Consider the following 17,516-nt stretch of genomic DNA (forward strand, 5'->3'; position numbering starts at 1 on the left):
GAATGGGATCAGCAATGCCAAAATGCTTTTAATAGTATTAAGGAGTATCTTTTGAAGCCTCCAGGACTTATGAGCCCAATAAAAGGAAAACCACTTTTGTTGTACATAACAGCCTTGGATGGTTCGTTAGGGGCATTGTTGGCACAACATAATGAGCATGGGAAAGAAAATGCCTTGTATTACTTGAGTCGTACGTTGATTGGGGCAGAGGTCAATTACTCCCCTATCGAAAAGACATGTCTTGCCTTGGTGTTCGCCTTGCAAAAACTAAAGCACTATGTCTTGGAACACGAAGTCAAGTTGATATCAAGAGCAGATCCCTTGAAATATATACTTTCACGGCCCATACTTTCAGGAAAAATTGCAAAGTGGGCTGTAATTCTCCAACAATTCGCAATTGAATATGTTTCCCAAAGAGCTGTAAAGGGGCAGGCTCTAGCAGATTTTTTGGCAGCACATCCTATACCTGATGACTCACCTCTAGTAACTGATTTACCAGATGAAGAGGTTATGCAAGTAGAAATTCAGAAAGGATGGAAGACGTATTTTGATGGAGCTTCAAGGAGTCCAGATGGCAAAAAGCAAGAAAATCCTAAAAACAATAAAGCTGGAATTGGAATTGTGTTTGTGACATTAGACAATGCTATAATCACCCATTCTTTCGCCTTAAGTAAAGGATGCTCCAATAATGAGGCAGAATATGAAGCTGTAATTGCTAGATTAGAATTGGCATTACAAATTCCTATTGAAGAACTCTCAATTTATGGAGATTCGGAACTGGTGGTAAAGCAACTCCGTAGAGAATACATTGTTAAGAAAACAAGTCTCATCCCGTATCATGAAAGGGCTGATCAATTGCTTTTGCAATTCAGAAAAACACATATTTTCCATGTGAAGAGAAGAACAAATGCTCGAGCTGATTCACTTGCAAGTTTGGCTGCATCACTCACCCTACCAGATAGCAAAACAATTACTATCACGGTAAGTGAAAGAAGGGTGTTACAACCTTTAAAAGAGGTTTCCGACTTGGTTCCAATCTTGGTTGTCACCACGAAAGGAGAAAACGAGGAGGATTGGCGGGAACCATTCATAGCTTACCTCCAACATAGTAGGCTACCTGAAGATAAAGTAAAAAGAATTGAAATGAGACGCAAGGCTACCAAATTCGTCCTGTGGAAAGATGGAACGTTACACAAAAGGTCTTTGGATGGAATGTTCATGCGGTGTATAGCCAAGGCGCGTATTCAAGAGGTAATGGCAGAAATACATGCAGGTGTATGTGGGGCACACCAAAATGGTCCTAAATTACACATGCAGCTAAAACGGTTGGGATACTATTGGCCGACTATGATTGCAGATTGCATAAATTATGCTCGAAGATGCCAAGTCTGCCAATTCCATGGGAACTTTCTCCACCAACCCCCAGAGCCTTTACATTTAACAACTTGTTCTTGGCCATTTGCAGCATGGGGCGTGGACATTATTGGTCCTTTTGTACCTCCATCTTCAGCAGGATATCGATACATCCTAGCTGCAACTGACTATTTTTCAAAATGGGCAGAGGCTGTGGCTTTAAAGGATATAAAAAGCACAGTTGTCTCCGAGTTCATCCGAACCCATATCATTTACAGGTTTGGGATTCCAAAAAGTATCATCATGGATAATGGACAGCCATTCAGGAGTGATGCTTTGAACAAGTTATTTGCCAAAATCAAAAACAACCATTCATCAAGATATCATGCACCTGCCAATGGTTTGGCAGAAGCTTTCAACAAGACATTGTGCAAAATTCTTAAGAAGATGGTGGATAAGAACAAAAAAGCTTGGCATGAAAAGTTACAAGAAGCTTTGTGGGCTTATCGAACTTCGCACAGAACTCCTACTCAAGCAACCCCTTATTCGTTGGTGTTTGGAGGAGAAGCAGTGTTACCACTTGAGGTTCAAATACCATCATTACGAGTGGCAATACAAGAGTCCTTAACAGAAGATGAAAGTGCAAGAGTGAGGTTGGCTGAGCTGGAGACCCTGGATGAAAGAAGGCTGTATGCTCAACAGAACTTGGAAATCTACCAACAAAGGATGGCAAATGCATTCAATAAAAGAGTGAGGCTTCGTTCCTTTAAAAAAGGAGACTTGGTACTAATGGTTAGAACACCCATAGTAGTCTCACGAAGAACCAAAGGAAAGCTTGAGCCCAAATGGGAAGGACCTTATGTGATTGAGAAGGTTTATTCTAATGGGGCCTATTTGTTGATAACGATGGATGGTGACAGAATCATTCCCCCAACCAATGCAAGGTTTTTGAAGAGATATTACCCTTAAGAAAGCCTGCTAGGTTGAAAACCCGAAAGGGCGGCCTATGCAAAAGTTAGGGCAAAGAAAAAAAAAAAAAAAAAAAAAAAAAAAAAAAAAAAAAAAAAAAAACCCACCAACGGTATTATATGTGGTTAAACTGCTAAAATACCTCACCGAAATCTAAGGTGATAAAACATTAGATACTCCTGGCCCGCAAGAGTATAAACTGTGTACGGCCAAACAAAGATCAGAACCACTAACGGTATTGTATATGGTTAAACTGCTAAAATACCTCACCGAAATCTAAGGTGATAAAACATTGGATATTCCTGGCCCGCAAGAGTATAAACTGTGTACGGCCAAACAAAAGTCAAACACCACCAACGGTATTGTATGTGGTTAAACTGCTAAAATACCTCACCGAAATCTAAGGTGATAAAACATTGGATACTCCTGGCCCGCAAGAGTATAAACTGTGTACGGCCAAAATAAGATAAATCAATGTATTGTATTGAGAAATTTCATATAAACAAATAAATCTATTGTGTTCGGCTAAAATAAGACAAATCAATGTATTGTATTGAGAAATTTCATATAACAAATAAATCTATCATTGAGCGAAATTTCATAAATACATTATGTTCGGATGAATAAAAAAATAAAAGTGCATTCATTCATTAAGAGAAGCCTTAGCCCTTTCAAAAGCACGTTCCACAACACTGTGTTGTCCATTCTTCTTCTTGTGTTGGCTCAAAACATTCAGAGCAATTTGCACGTCTTCTTCTGATTTAGAAACACTCTCGGAAGCTTGTGCAAAATCACACATAAAGGATGCATGTTCCGCGTGGGTGGATGACAATTCCTCTTCAAGTTGTTTGAGTAACTCTTTGGTTTGAATAATCCTTTGATTAAGACCCGCAATGTGCTCATCCGACTTGATAATTGAAGCAAACAATTGTTCATGTTCGCCAGAAACTTTGTCGAAATGAAGCTTCTTCTCATAATATTGGGCCTCAAATTCTGCAGTAGACAAGTTTGAAGAATCTGCAAGTTGGGTTTTCAAAGCAAAGCACTCAAGGAATATCTTAACCTTCTCATAAATGGAAATGAAGTCTACACCCAAACTCTTCAAAATCATGAAAACGTTGTTTGCTACAGCAATCATGCCATTAACATCCGTCATTGATTGGAGAGAAATAGTAAGACCTTTCTGAATATGGGTGGCTGTTTCGTTAGAAGAAGTTCCCAAAAGAAGGTTAGATGGAGCGAAGGGTGCTTCAAGTTTGTCAAATAATTTGTTAACCTCATTTGCTTCAAGTAAGTCTGCAAGAATTTGGGCCTCTTCCGAGGTATCAGAAGTAATTTCGTCTGTCTCTTCCAATGTGTCAGAAGTATTTTCTGTGAAAATAGAAGGAGATACTCAATGAAAACGCAGAAGGTAAAAGCAATATATATATGTATATAGATGAATGAAGTATACCTTGGTGTGCGGCTTGAAGAGACTTAGGTGGAGGAGACAAGTTGTGATTCCCACAAGCGGACCATGGATTTTGCAATGTGGCATGATCTAAAGAGAAAAGAGTTCTTTGAGTATCTATACATGATGAAATAAAATGAGGTACAAGAAATGAATAAGAATACCCTTAAAGGTAGCCAATGGCATATGCGAGGCAGCTGGGGAAGTCCGAGGCGCAGTGTCTAAGAAAATGAAAGGTATTAAAAATAATAATAATAATAAATATAAATATAAAATATAAAAATATATAAAATAAATAAATAAATAAATAAATAAATAAATAAAAAGAAAAAAAAAAGAATTATACCTTTCTCTAATAGCTTGGATGACTCGTTCGAAGGAGAAGAAAAAGCTACATTTGCTTAAGGCGATTTACTCATCTTAGTCGGTGTGCCATCTAAAAGAGGGGTGTAGTCATAAAACTCATCTTCACTCTCGCTACTTCCATTGAGAGAACAATCAAAAGATTTGGTAGGAGAAGGAATTTCAATACTCTTAATGCGAATACGACCCAAGGCAGTTAATTCATACCCATCTCCCTCAAAGAGTTCTTGAATCATATTCTCATCTTTATCTTCAAGAAAAGAGTACAAGTATGTGCGAAATTGATCCATTGGGGTTTTGGTCGCTACGGTGGGTTGGGAAGTTCCTGTACAATCACTAATAAACATAGTCTCTGGAAAAAGCTTTGCGATATTAGAAAATTGAGGACCAGAATCTACTTGCTTGAAGCTAAATCTCATCTTAAATTGAGAATTACACATATCCTCGAAAAGATGAAGGAGATCTGAAACCGAGTAACTAGATCGAGAAGGAGCAATAAGTGATCGACTACTATCCATTCTCTGAGGTGATGATGCTTCTAGAGCAATAGGTGAAGATGATGACCTAGCTCTAGAGTAAGGAGGATTCTTCGTCTTTCGATCTTTAATTGACATATCCAGTTTTCTCTTGCGTGAAGATTTCGGCTGGGTATGAGTAACATATTGAAGCACGGTAAAGGAAGTTCCCAACCACCAATTGGCATAAGGCATGGTTACGTGAGAAGTAGATCGGGAGCCTGGTAACTCCAATGAGACTTTTGTACCGCAGCGTAACATATGGCGCCAGTTGTAATAAAATTTAGACCACTCAAAGGGCTGCCGACAAGATACATTAAGCGGTATAGGGCATGCTTGAGCAAACCCAAATTGACGACCGTATCGGTTAGGGGAGTACGGTTCAGAAATGAAATTAAATCCCATTTTAAAAGTTAAAATCCCTTGCCTCAAAGATATAAGATATCCAAGGTGGAAAGGTGATATCCTTTCAGAGTCGACCAGAATGCCTGAAGGTTCACTTTCATGAGTAAGAGCCCTAAACTGACACTCTGTGCAATAAGTTAGGAGAGAGTCCACAAATGGAAATTTATCAGTAAAAAACTGGGCAGCCGATTGGTTTCCAATAAACCCAAGATATGGCATGAAATGAATATCAGGAATCGGACAAATCGACTGAAGATCCCCATGAGAGTAAGTCTTGACAAAATATAGTGAAATTCATCCAAAAAGGTAATGTAAAAGACCCTGAATATTTTCCTTCCTAGGTGAAGATGATGATGCCATTTTGCCAAGACAATGATAGAGGTATGCAAGGACGGGGATGGCCAGGCTAAATAAGGTTCCACCTGCCATTTTGGTGGCTACATGAAAGGTCGTCGGACGAATTTCCCCGGAAGAGTGAGGAAAGACAAATCCGCTAAGCCAGCTCGCCAAAAAACCAGAAAGATACACATCATCAAGGATTCTGTCTTTTCGTTGAAAACCACTAATCGAAGTTGGGGATTCGTCAATGAATTTGAAAGTCCAGTGGTTAAACTTCTTGGATTGAAACGAGCTGGCATAAATGTTGAAAAGCCCACGGCACGCCTTGGATGTCTAGGACGAATATAAAATGTCATTGGAGGGGGTGAACTCTTCATAAAACTCGCCATGGATAGGAAGCCCGCTAATGCGATGAAGGTCCCATAAAGAGATCCCAAGTTCGCCGTAAATTGTGTGGAAAGTGTTGGTGTCGGGTGACCATCGCTCTAAGAATCCTTTGAGGAGGGAGACATTCCTGGCATAAGCAAATTGGGATACATAGATTGCAACATAAATCTCACACTTCTTCAAAATAGAGGCAAATGTGAAAAGAACGTCATTCAACCAAAAAATCCATATAGGGGATTGCAAATTGGTAGAAATGCCACGGACATTAAAGGAATTATCCCACGTTAGTTTTTCATGCTTCATTCTCTTAAGAAGAGTATTAAATTCGGAGCAGTGAAGGTCTTCAGAAAATGGACGAAGGATTGAGACAGGGAATGAACCAATTGATTTGGAGTGCCCTTTCTCGAGAATCTCACAGCAGTTTCGAATTCCTGTATAGATCAAGTCTTCGGAAGCCGTATGTAAAGAGATGTAGGGGTCCAACTCCGCAGGTGACAATAAAGCAGTGATAGGTTTGTGCCGAATTATTTTCGGACCAGATTTATCCAATACATTCCTCTCGTCACGTCGAAGATATTCAAGTGTCTTTTCCATGCTTCTTAAAAAAAAAAAAAAAAAGATTAGTGAAGGCAAAATGTCATAATATAAAGAAATTGACGAAAGCCCCTTGCCAAGGTTTCAAGCCGTTGGGGTGACGGCCACATTCACTGCCAAGGTTTCAAGCCGTTGGGGTGACGGACACAATCACTGCCAATGACTCAAGCCGTTGGGGTGACGAACACATCACTGCCAAGGATTCAAGCCGTTGGGGTGAAGGACATATCACTGCCAAGGATTCAAGCCGTTGAGGTGAAGGACACATCACTGCCAAGGATTCAACCCATTGGGGTGAAGGACACATTCACTGCCAAGGACTCAAGCCGTTGGGGTGACGGACACATTCACTGCCAAGGATTCAAGCCATTGGGGTGATGGACACATCACTGCCAAGGATTCAAGCCGTTGGGGTGATGGACACATCACTGCCAAGGATTCAACCCATTGGGGTGAAGGACACATTCACTGCCAAGGATTCAAGCCGTTGGGGTGACGGACACATTCACTGCCAAGGATTCAACCCATTGGGGTGAAGGACACAATCACTGCCAAGGATTCAAGCCGTTGGGGTGACGGACACATTCACTGCCAAGGATTCAAGCCGTTGGGGTGACGGACACAATCACTGCCAAGGATTCAACCCATTGGGGTGAAGGACACAATCACTGCCAAGGTTTCAAGCCATTGGGGTGAAAGACCCAATCACTGCCAAGGATTCAAGCCGTTGGGGTGACGGACACAATCACTGCCAAGGATTCAAGCAATTGGGGTGAAAGACACAATCACTGCAAAAGTTTCAAGCCATTGGGGTGAAAGACACAATCACTGCCAAGGTTTCAAGCCATTGGGGTGACGGACACATTCACTGCCAAGGATTCAACCCATTGGGGTGAAGGACACAATCACTGCCAAGGATTTAAGCCATTGGGGTAAAAGGACACAATCACTGCCAATGATTCAAACCACTCATTGCCATTAGGCTAGAAGGGGCAATGATACCTTCAAACAAACTCTGACGCCTTGCGTGTCGCCTGCAAAAGAGGGAAAAAGACGTGAACTAATTGCCACAAAAAAAAAAAATCGTAATTCGTACGATTAAAGTTCACTTGCACGAATCACGAGGGGGCAGGCTTTGATTAGATTAGATTAGATTAAAAAAAAGAAAAAAAACAAGTCTGTTTATATTTTTCTGGCTTTGATTAGATTAGATTTAAAAAAAATAAAAATAAAAAAATAAAAAAAATAAAAAAAACCTATTTATATTTTTCTAGCAAAATCTGCTATTACAAAAAGGGTAGCAGGAAAAGCCTTTGGGCTCATGGTTAGCAAAAAAAAAAAAAAAAAAGTCTGTTCGTATTTTTTTTTTCTTTTCTAGCAAAATCTGCTGTTACAAAAAAAGTAGCAGGAAAATAATTGGACAAAAAAAAAGGGTAGCAAAATCTGTTTATTTGGACAATTCCTTTCAACTATTCACAGAGGATATGAGATCTTTGGTTCCTAATTTTCTTCATGAAAAACAAAAAAAAAAAACCTATCAAGTTCATTAAATCAGTTGGCAGAAAGCTTGAGCCTGCAATGGGCACATTAACTTCTATTCTGCTTAAAAAAAAATAAAAATAAATAATAAAAAAAAATGCTTGGTCAGAGGAAGTGGTTGAAAGTGTTTCTATCTCTAAAGAGTCTCCTACAAAAAGTGGAATTAAAGGGAGTTGTTCAAAGGAGATCTCTGGATTTCCTCGAGGGAAAAGACAGAAGCTTGAGCTTCGTTTGAAAATATCAAGTTTTGATCTAGAAGAATTTGCCTTGTGTAGAAAATACCAGATTAAAGTGCATAATGATAAACCATATCATGTCACAGAAAGCTCATACAAGAGATTTTTTTTTTTTTTTTTTTTAGTTAACACTGCCTTAATATTTGTTTCATTAGATGGCAATGATACAGTTCCTTCTTGTGACTTTGGTTCATTCCATTCTATCAACAATATAAAAAGAAAAGGTTACCAAACAGTTTGCTAAAAAAAAAAAAAAAAAGCGAGGGACCAAAGCAAAGAAATAATCTCATCTAAGACCTAAAGATCATCCACATAAAAGTGCCAAATTGTCGTGACTCGCACAATTAAGAAAATTCACTTGTACAAGTCACGAGGGGCATTTGTTGGCACATAAATTTTAAACCAAATTTATGTTTAAATTTCAAATACAGTCAATCACACACATAGAGCCTACGATAAGATTATTGTAGGCAATCACTTCCCAAAATGATTAACTTGCTCCGTTGAAATGTATAAATAAAACAACGTCGTATCTTAACGACGTTATTCAAGATGCTCAAATGACACGTGGAGCTTACGAAAGATGACACCTGTAGAGTCTACAACAAGGACACCACACAAGATGAAACCCCAAAGATCAATCCGGTTAATCAGATAGCACTATTATTCAAAATTTAAATGGCCCTATCATTCAATTTGAAATTAAAATATCATTCAATTTGAAATTCAAATTGAAGATGAAGCATTCCTATCACCTGATGGCCCTCCATAAATATGAGGACTATCACACAAGACGCGGGGATCGGAAAGAAAATCAGAAGGGAAAAGATCAGAGAGAGAGAGAAAGAAATTGAGAGCTAAAGAAGTCGTTACAAAAAAAAAAAAAAAAAAAGAGAAGCCTAGAGAACTAAAGAGCCTACGCTAATGGCGATGAATAGGTAAAGGGTTCCAAATCCAAGAATTGTATTTTTTGTATTCGAGGGTTCAAAACCCATAATAATTTCAATAAAATATTTCTTTTTTTTTAATTGTCTTTTGTTGTTTATTTTGTTCTTCATTAATCAAAGGTTTCATTTGTATAAAATGTGTAATTAAAGATCTGAAATACAGATCGGAAATAAGAACCTGCTATTCAAATAATCAACACTGTTTAGTCAAAAAACTAAACAGTGGACATTTGTAACATAAAATTTTGAAATGTGTTGAAACACTTGTGTGTTTAGTAACGTTTACGTTTTCAGTTTATATTTACCAAAATTTTATAAACTGGTTTTTGTTTATTTTTTGTTTATTTTTAGAAAAACATAAACTACAAACGCGTTTGGTAATTGACAAAATGTTTAAAAAAATTTAAAAATATAAAAAAGAGAGAAATGACAAGTGGTGGCAAGTGGCGGTGGAAGACGGTGGTGAAAAGTGGTGACAGTGGGTGGTGGGTAGCTAGTGGTGGTGGGTGGGTGGTGATGGCGGGTGGGTGGGTGGTAGTGAGTGGGAGGTGGTGGTAGCGGGTGGTGGGTGGTGGTGGCAGGTGGGTGGCGGTGGCAGGTGGTGGGTGGTGAGTGGTGGGTGACGGTGGCGAGTAGTGGGTGGTAGCGAGTGGGTGGTGGTGGCAGGTGGGTGGCGGTGGCAGGTGGTGGGTGGTGAGTGGTGGGTGACGGTGGCGAGTAGTGGGTGGTAGCGAGTGGGTGGTAGTGGTGGCGGGTGGTAGTGGGTGGGTGGTGATGGTGGGTGGGTTGGTGACGGTGGCGGGTGATGGGTGGTAGCGAGTGGGTGGTGGTGGTGGTGGTGGTGGTGGTGGTGGCGGCGGCGGGTGGTGGTAGCAAGTGGGTGGCGGATGGTAGGTGGTGGCAGGTGGTGGTGGTGGTGGGTGGGTAGGTGACGGTGGCGGGTGGTAGGTGGTAGCGAGTGGGTGGTGGTGGTGGTGGTGGTGGTGGGTGGTGGTGGCAGGTGGGTGGCGGGTGGTGGTGGTGGTAGGTGGGTGAGTGACGGTGGCAGGTGGTAAGTGGTAGCGAGTGGGTGGTGGTGGTGGTGGATGGTAGTGGCAGGTGGGTGGCGGATGGGTGGTGGGTGATGGTGGTGGTGGTGGTGGTGGTGGGTGGTGGTAGCGGGTGGGTGGCAGGTGGCTGGTGGTGAATGGTGGCAGGTGGCTGGTGGTGGCAAGTAAGTGGCGGGTGGTGGTGGCGGACGGTGAATGGTAGTGGCAGGTGGTGGGTAGTAAGTGGCGGGTGGTGGTGGTGAACGATGAATGGTAGTGGCACGTAGTGGGTGGATAACAAGTAGGTGGTGGTGGTGGCGGCGGGGGGTGGGTGGTGGCGGCGAGTGGGTGGTTGTAGCAGGTGGGTGGCGAGTGGTGGTGGCAGGTGGTGGTGGAGGGTGGGTGGTGGATAGTGGTGGCGGAAGACGGTGGTGGAAAATGATGGCGGGTGGTGGCTAATGTTGGGTGATAAAAAAAAGAAATGAAAACTCAAAATGGAAACACATTTTTCGTGTTTTCATTTTTTGGCCAAAATTATAAACTGAGACCACTGATTTATAAATCAAAAATTTTACCAAACAAGTTTTTATTTGAGTTTTTTAAATTTTTGTAAATATAAACAGAAAACTGAAAACGTAAGTGTTACCAAACGCACCTTCATGTTTTAAAATTTGTGTCTATAATACTTCAGATGTACATACAAAACTCTACTCGGCTGATTTTTGATAAATAAGTGTCTAAAGAAAAGCACGAATTACGAATATTTGTATCCAAACTGTGTCATAACCAAAAAATTAAGGCTACATAAGTATATCCTGACCTAGGGTGCCAACCAGTAAGGACTTCCCTTAAATGATAATGGACATGACTACCCAACGATCTTCAAATTTAAAGGATGCCATTATATTTTCTAGGAGGATGGATTTCAATGGGCGATCTCATGGTTTAGTGCCAAGCATTGGTTGACACTTGTTATGAAATATCTAGTGGCCAGAGATAATTTAATTCGAGGTACATGACAGGCTATAACAGTAAATGGCAAAGCATACTATGTCCATCTTTAAAAAAAATTATCTCTGCCTGTGTAAACTCAATGAATGATAATATTCACACACACAAACATACAATTTAGTACTTAACTCAAACATGACTAATACTCAATTGGTTTGATTACATTTCACGAGTATATACATATTGCTGCCTAGACTTACAAGCTTTGCCATTCATCAAACATGGTAATTTAACTAAACATCTTCCAACATAAGGAGTCGAGCAGGAAAACATATAATTATTATAAAGAATAAAAAAAATCAATCATTCCTCTCTATCTAGGCTCAAATTTTAGCAACAATGACAATCAAAGCTAACATCTCTGATTTTAATCAATAATAAGCATACTTGCAACCAGCATATACTTTAGGGCTATTCACTTGAAACAGAAATATGTGCATTAAATCTTCATTGGTTTTATATTCTTCTTATACCAATATGGCATTTTGAAGTTTTCCCAAAACACCTCACATGTATATTTACAAACTAAATTGCAAAGGAAACTATTGTGTAAAACCCAGGATACATTCTACTATCTATTGAAATTGGAATGTAAGAATTCTGATTTCATTTTATTTTTGGTAAGTAGGAATGTAAGAATTCTGATTAAGATGTATACTTCAGATGTACATACAAAACTCTACTTGGCTGATTTTTGATAAATAAGTGTCTAAAGAAAAGCACGAATTACGAATATTTGTAACCAAACTGTGTCATGACCAAAAAATTAAGGCTACATAAGTATATCCTGACCTAGGGTGCCAACCGATAAGGACTTCCCTTAAATGATAATGGATATGACTACCCAACGATCTTCAAATTTGAAGGATGCCATTATATTTTCTAGGAGGATGGATTTCAACAGGCGATCTCATGGTTTAGTGCCAAGTATTGGTTGACACTTGTTATGAAATATCTAGCAGCCAGAGATAATTTAATTCGAGGTACATGACAGGCTATAATAGTAAATGGCAAAGCATACTATGTCCATCTTTAAAAAAAAATATCCCTGCTTGTGTAAACTCAATGAATGATAATATTCACACACACAAACATACAATTTAGTACTTAACTCAAACATGACTAATACTCAATTGGTTTGATTACATTTCACGAGTATATACATATTGCTGCCTAGACTTACATGCTTTGCCATTCCAAAATCAGCCAATTTGATACAGCCATTTAGGTCCACAAGGATATTTGCTCCTTCAATATCCCTGCACACAAGATATAGCACAAATTATAAGTTCAGAGATAGTGTTAGATCAAAAGACTTCTGGAAGTGACAAATAAAAATATACTTCTCTCTAAGATGCAATATCAAATGTGTAGTAGTACAGCCAATCAACTGAACAATTTCCATAAATGCCCAAAATTACGGTCCACGGGAAACTATATCAGAAAATTTTTTAGTAGTTAGCATCACTTAATGAGTCTTCCGTTTCAGAACATCAAAATAACTTCTAGAAATAATGACAACATCAAAATATGTGTTACAACAAAAAACAAAAGCATTACCCATTTTTAAAATCAACAAAAGTAAATGGAAGGCATAAAACTTACTCATTCAGACCCATAATACTGCACAATATTAGGATGCTTTAACCGACTCAATAAAGCAATTTCCTGTCAGAAACACTCAACATAAGAACTTTTATCCAACAGTTAATAGAAATTAGACCAAAACAAGCAAAAAGAGAACTAATTTCTAATGAAAAACAAGAAGCCTTATCCTGCAGAGAACCTCAATTAAATTTATGACTACCAAACTTACTTGTCCCAACTGGTTTGCACTTTCCTTTGACTTTGCGTCATTCGAGAATAATGTAACCTCCTTCATTGCACACATTTCACCACTTTCCCTATAATGGTGAGGATAAGGCAAGTTATAAAAAACTCAATCAGTGAACAAAATTTGAGAGAATGCATTAGAAAAACTATACATGCAACTGTAATCAAACACATTGGATGGCAGGAAGCACACCACATTATGGCAAGGTAATACAATCTCTTCCATCATCAATCTCAAACTGATCTACATCATCGCCAATTTTGCCGTCTCTTCCTTGAGGCATGGTCACTTTGGCTCATTACACAATTCACATTAATCAAGTTGATTGAGATGTGACCAAAAACAATATTGAAGATGCATCATCAGTGCTTAGCAACTTCATCCCAACTTGTCACAAGGAGTAGTAGTCATATTATACATGTATAAATTTAATTTATTTATTATTTATTTTGTGTCAAATAGCCATCCAGCTCAGAAATTACAAAAATTGTAGAGAGATAGAAAGAGTTGAAATTTTTAGGATCTATTTGAATGGATGTGGATTTAAAATGTGTGGATTTAACATTATGTACCACAGACCTGGATCATAGTGGATCTAACTGCACAAAAATTGAAAGGATCCTAGTAGACTATTTAACTGAATAAAATTTAAAGGTTCTAATATTGTTAACCCAGCATTTTGGTCAGGCCTCAAAGTTGCGGTGCAAAAACCAGCATATTGGGACCTGCTACAAATATTGTTAACCCAATCTGCAATAAGAAGCCAAGTAAGAGTGAGACCAACAAAAAAAAAAACTTGGCCAAGAGGAAGAGTAGGCCATTCCTTTTTTCTCCCTTTCTCAATGCTTCAGCTACTAATGAAGGCACTTTGATCTTATACAGGTGCATGCTTGAATACAAAAGCAAATGGGGATATGATAGGATAGAAATCTAATTATTTATGGCTTAAGAGTTAAAAATTAGCTGATTTGTCTTTTGACTCATTGAGGTAGTAGGTAGGTAGTTGATTCAATACAACTCAGGCATTGGATTCACTTGTTGGTTGATTTGGTGGCTGCTTATTATGCTCTATGTTGCTCTCTTTTCAGTCGCTCTGTTTGGACTTGCTGCATACCAAGTGTTCCAAATTTTTTTTTTTTTTTTTTTTTTTGGTTAAATTACTAATACACTCCCTAAGAGAGGTCAATATAAAATCTTATATCATTGTAATAGACAGCAATCTCATAATTTCAATGACAATTATGGTCATCTCATAAAATTTAATCTAAACTAGTCATAGTAAATCAAATCCGGACTATCAAATCATTACATATAACGAACCTAACATTTCAACCTCTCATTCTGCAAATTTTTTTTTTTTTCTTTTCTGGAAGTGAACTCGAGATTACAAATAATAATAATAACAATGCAGAGGAGCACACACTTGTGCGTGCTCACACAGAAACAGAGATAGAACAATCAAAACTCAACCTGTAGTTCTATGGTGAAATTTCTGTCAAGCAATTAGAGCACATCACAACAAAATTTCAGAGAGAGAGAGAGAGAGAGAGAGGGACCTTTAATCGTTTATGGAGACGAGAGAGAGAGAGACCTCGAGGTCCTTGAGGATCTCCTAATGCAAGCGATCGAGATGGCGCTTAGCGGAGTCCAAGAGCGAAGAGGCCAATTCCTTCAGTTCCAAGATCAGACTTAGGGTTTTCTGACGAAGAGATGTAGATGATGCTACAGCGTTCTTGCTCTTGTTGCCATTGGTGTTGTTCCTCAAAGATAGACTCAGGGTTGAAAAGGCCGTTGTTGATACTACACAATCAATACAAACATTACACTAATAAACAATCATTTTCGAAGAACAAATGCAAACAATAGATCGAAAACCAAATCAATGAGACTAAAATCGATTAATCGATCAAACCTGGATACTGAAATCGCTGTCAAGAGAGACACTATGAGACTCCTCAGGGATGAAATCAACAAACCACCGATTAGAAGTGCAGAACAGGAGTCTCTAAGATCAGATTAGGGATCGAAATCAACAAACCACAGATTCTATGGAGAAGGAAATTAGGGATTCGATCGATCGAGATAGAGAGAGAGCCATTCTTCAAAGAATGAATCCCGACTATTGAGGTTCAAAGAATTAAAATAACAACAATGATTTAGACCACTAAAAAAATGCATCACTAATAGCACTAATACATTGGAAATGACAAAAAAAATAATAAAAAAATAAAAACAAGACATAGAAAGTGGGCAGGGCCCACTGCCACATCATTAGTGATCCCTTTTTAGTGCTCCCAAGCATTTTTCTTAAAATAATGTATGAGTCGAGTCGAGTTTATTGGGGACCAACCAAAATTGGAGGTAAAAACTCATTAATCCTTCTGCAATAGACTTATTTCAAAAATATAATAACACTGGGTGGCACACGATGTGTGTAATTTAAATAAGTAGGAATAAAAAAAATAATAATAAAATTAATATTATAATGTGTACTTATCTTAAGTGGTATGAGTCTTCGTACTTAAACTCATGGTCAGGGTTTAAGCCCATCTCTTTGTTTAACTTTTTTTTAAAAAAATAAAAAATACTGTCACATGACATGAGGAGAGTAAAGTTTCAGGACACCATAAGAGGTGTTCACTTTATAATAATACTAGTGGGTGGCACCCACGATGTGTGTGCAATTTAAATAAGTAGGAATAAAAAAAATAATAATAAAATTAATATTATAATGTGTACTTAGCTTAAATGGTATGAGTCCTTGTCCATCTCTTTGTTTAACTCTTTTTTAAAAAATAAAAAATACTGTCACATGGCATGAGGAGAGTAAAGCTTCGGGACACCATAAGAGGTGTTCACTTTATAATAGTATAGATAGATAGATAGATAGAAGATAATTAAATATATATATATAAATATATTTTAAATATTTTCATTTTGCCTTTAAAAGTATAATTTTTGCTGACAAATTATTTTTGTTCTTAAAAATTTATTTCTAATATCTTATTTTCTTATAGTGACATTTCATACATTTCTGAACAATTTTACATGTTTTTGAACATTTTTTTATAATATATTTTAAGCACTTTTCCTTCCTCTCATCAAGACATTATTTGGGTTTGAAAAATCTAGAAATCCCCTAGATGTTGATTTGTGATTATGTATCAATTTTAAGCAGAATATAACAATCTCAATCAAACAATCAAACAAACAAGACAAAGAGACACAACGATTTAACGTGGAAAAAATCACAATTGGACACCTCCAACTGTGATCAAAAAACCACGGGCAACAGCCACAAGACAATCCACTAAGAAGAATTAAAGGAATTACACAGGTATACTCTCAATTACCTAGCGAATCCACAACGCCTAATTGAACCAACCTTTAAGTGCCTCTTCCAACCCCATCTTCACCACAGAATTGTCTTTCTGATGAGCCACTCCGGATTCCACCAAAGCTTCAGGCTCGAATTCTTCAGAATCCACAACTGAAGAACAACTCTCTCTTTTGTAGAACAAAACACAACCTTTGATGTACTCTTTTTAAACCATGAGTTGAAGAACTCTTCTCAAAAACATCAAAGAAAAAACTCCCAAAGTATCCCAAGATATAAACCCTAGAAACCAAAAAGAAGATCTGGAGCAGTCATCCTAAAATCTGACCCAACACGCGAATTTATAGAATCTGTCCCGCGATCTCCGCTCGAGCTCAACACAGCCCGCTCGAGCGGACTGACCAAAAACTGCGTGCGAACAAACTGAGATGCGCTCGAGCGTAGGAGAATCCGCTCGAGCGTAAAATCACACCTTCCAGTATTTTTACAGGCGACTGCAGAGATGCTGAGAGCTTCCAATCCCCGCTCGAGCGTCACTTTCCCCGCTCGAGCGGGAAGGCCAAAAATGGAAAAACTGGAAAAATATAACATGATCGGACAGGCAACTTTGAATGCATTTTTGCATTTTGCTTCGGGGGCGCTGCCCCTCGATCCCGTCGTGGCGCTGCCCCGGACCCGCCAAGGGGTGCTGCCCCCTGGACCCCCGCGAGCTGACCGGGCAGCTCGATCCCCGTCATAATCAGCGAAGTGGCAATCTTGAAAGCTTTATCAACACAAACTTCTCTGAAAAGCACAATTCGGGTTGGATTCGCATCTAAACACTCATAGCCTCACTGAAATAAAAAGTGCGAAAATAAATACAACTGAAAGGAGTTTTGTCAAACGGGATTGCCAAGAATAAAACCTAACAATCTCCCCCTTTGGCAATGCCGTGACAAAACACACCTAACAAATAAAATCCTAAACACGCCAACCTATTACAGCCAACAAAAGCCAACTTCTTTCTTAAGGTCATGATCTGCAAAACAGTTATTAGTGCCACAATCTCCAAAACAACTATTAGTTCCACAAGAGTATATGAAAGAGCAAGAGACATATGACACGATTATCTTGAAACATGAGATGGAAAACATGAATAGATGAAAACTAAGACTCATGAAAAACAACTCTCAAACAACACAAGCAAGATCATAAACCACACAAGCAATG

The 17,516-nt window shown here is 38.7% G+C and overlaps 1 protein-coding gene and 1 long non-coding RNA gene across 4 annotated transcripts in view; both read right to left on the reverse strand.

Moving 5' to 3' along the window:
* The window catches only part of LOC114286548 (uncharacterized), a 31,381-nt gene extending 16,258 nt beyond the window's left edge, over window positions 1–15,123 (reverse strand). Inside the window, exons 1-6 of one of the 3 annotated variants that reach the window (XR_014339671.1) lie at window positions 14,883–15,121; window positions 14,527–14,770; window positions 13,163–13,720; window positions 12,953–13,040; window positions 12,742–12,804; window positions 12,320–12,395 (exon numbers count right to left, since the gene is read on the reverse strand). This is a non-coding gene — a long non-coding RNA (uncharacterized LOC114286548). Of the gene's footprint in view, window positions 1–12,319; window positions 12,396–12,741; window positions 12,805–12,952; window positions 13,041–13,162; window positions 13,721–14,526; window positions 14,771–14,882 lie in introns of all 3 variants that reach the window. The other 2 variants (XR_014339670.1, XR_014339672.1) reach the window with 2 other exon arrangements.
* On the reverse strand, window positions 3,571–5,955 carry LOC114321621 (uncharacterized). The gene is made up of 4 exons (XM_082886804.1): window positions 4,119–5,955; window positions 3,937–3,993; window positions 3,776–3,862; window positions 3,571–3,693 (listed from the first exon to the last, which is right to left on the reverse strand). The coding sequence occupies exon 1, from the start codon at window positions 5,272–5,274 to the stop codon at window positions 4,174–4,176; it is 1,101 nt and encodes a 366-aa protein (XP_082742930.1). The 5' UTR covers window positions 5,275–5,955; the 3' UTR covers window positions 3,571–3,693; window positions 3,776–3,862; window positions 3,937–3,993; window positions 4,119–4,173.
* Window positions 15,124–17,516: the final 2,393 nt, after the last annotated feature.

The sequence above is a fragment of the Camellia sinensis genome, chromosome 9 (assembly GCF_055761805.1).
Source record: "Camellia sinensis isolate YWXY chromosome 9, ASM5576180v1, whole genome shotgun sequence".
Classification (NCBI taxonomy): domain Eukaryota; kingdom Viridiplantae; phylum Streptophyta; class Magnoliopsida; order Ericales; family Theaceae; genus Camellia; species Camellia sinensis.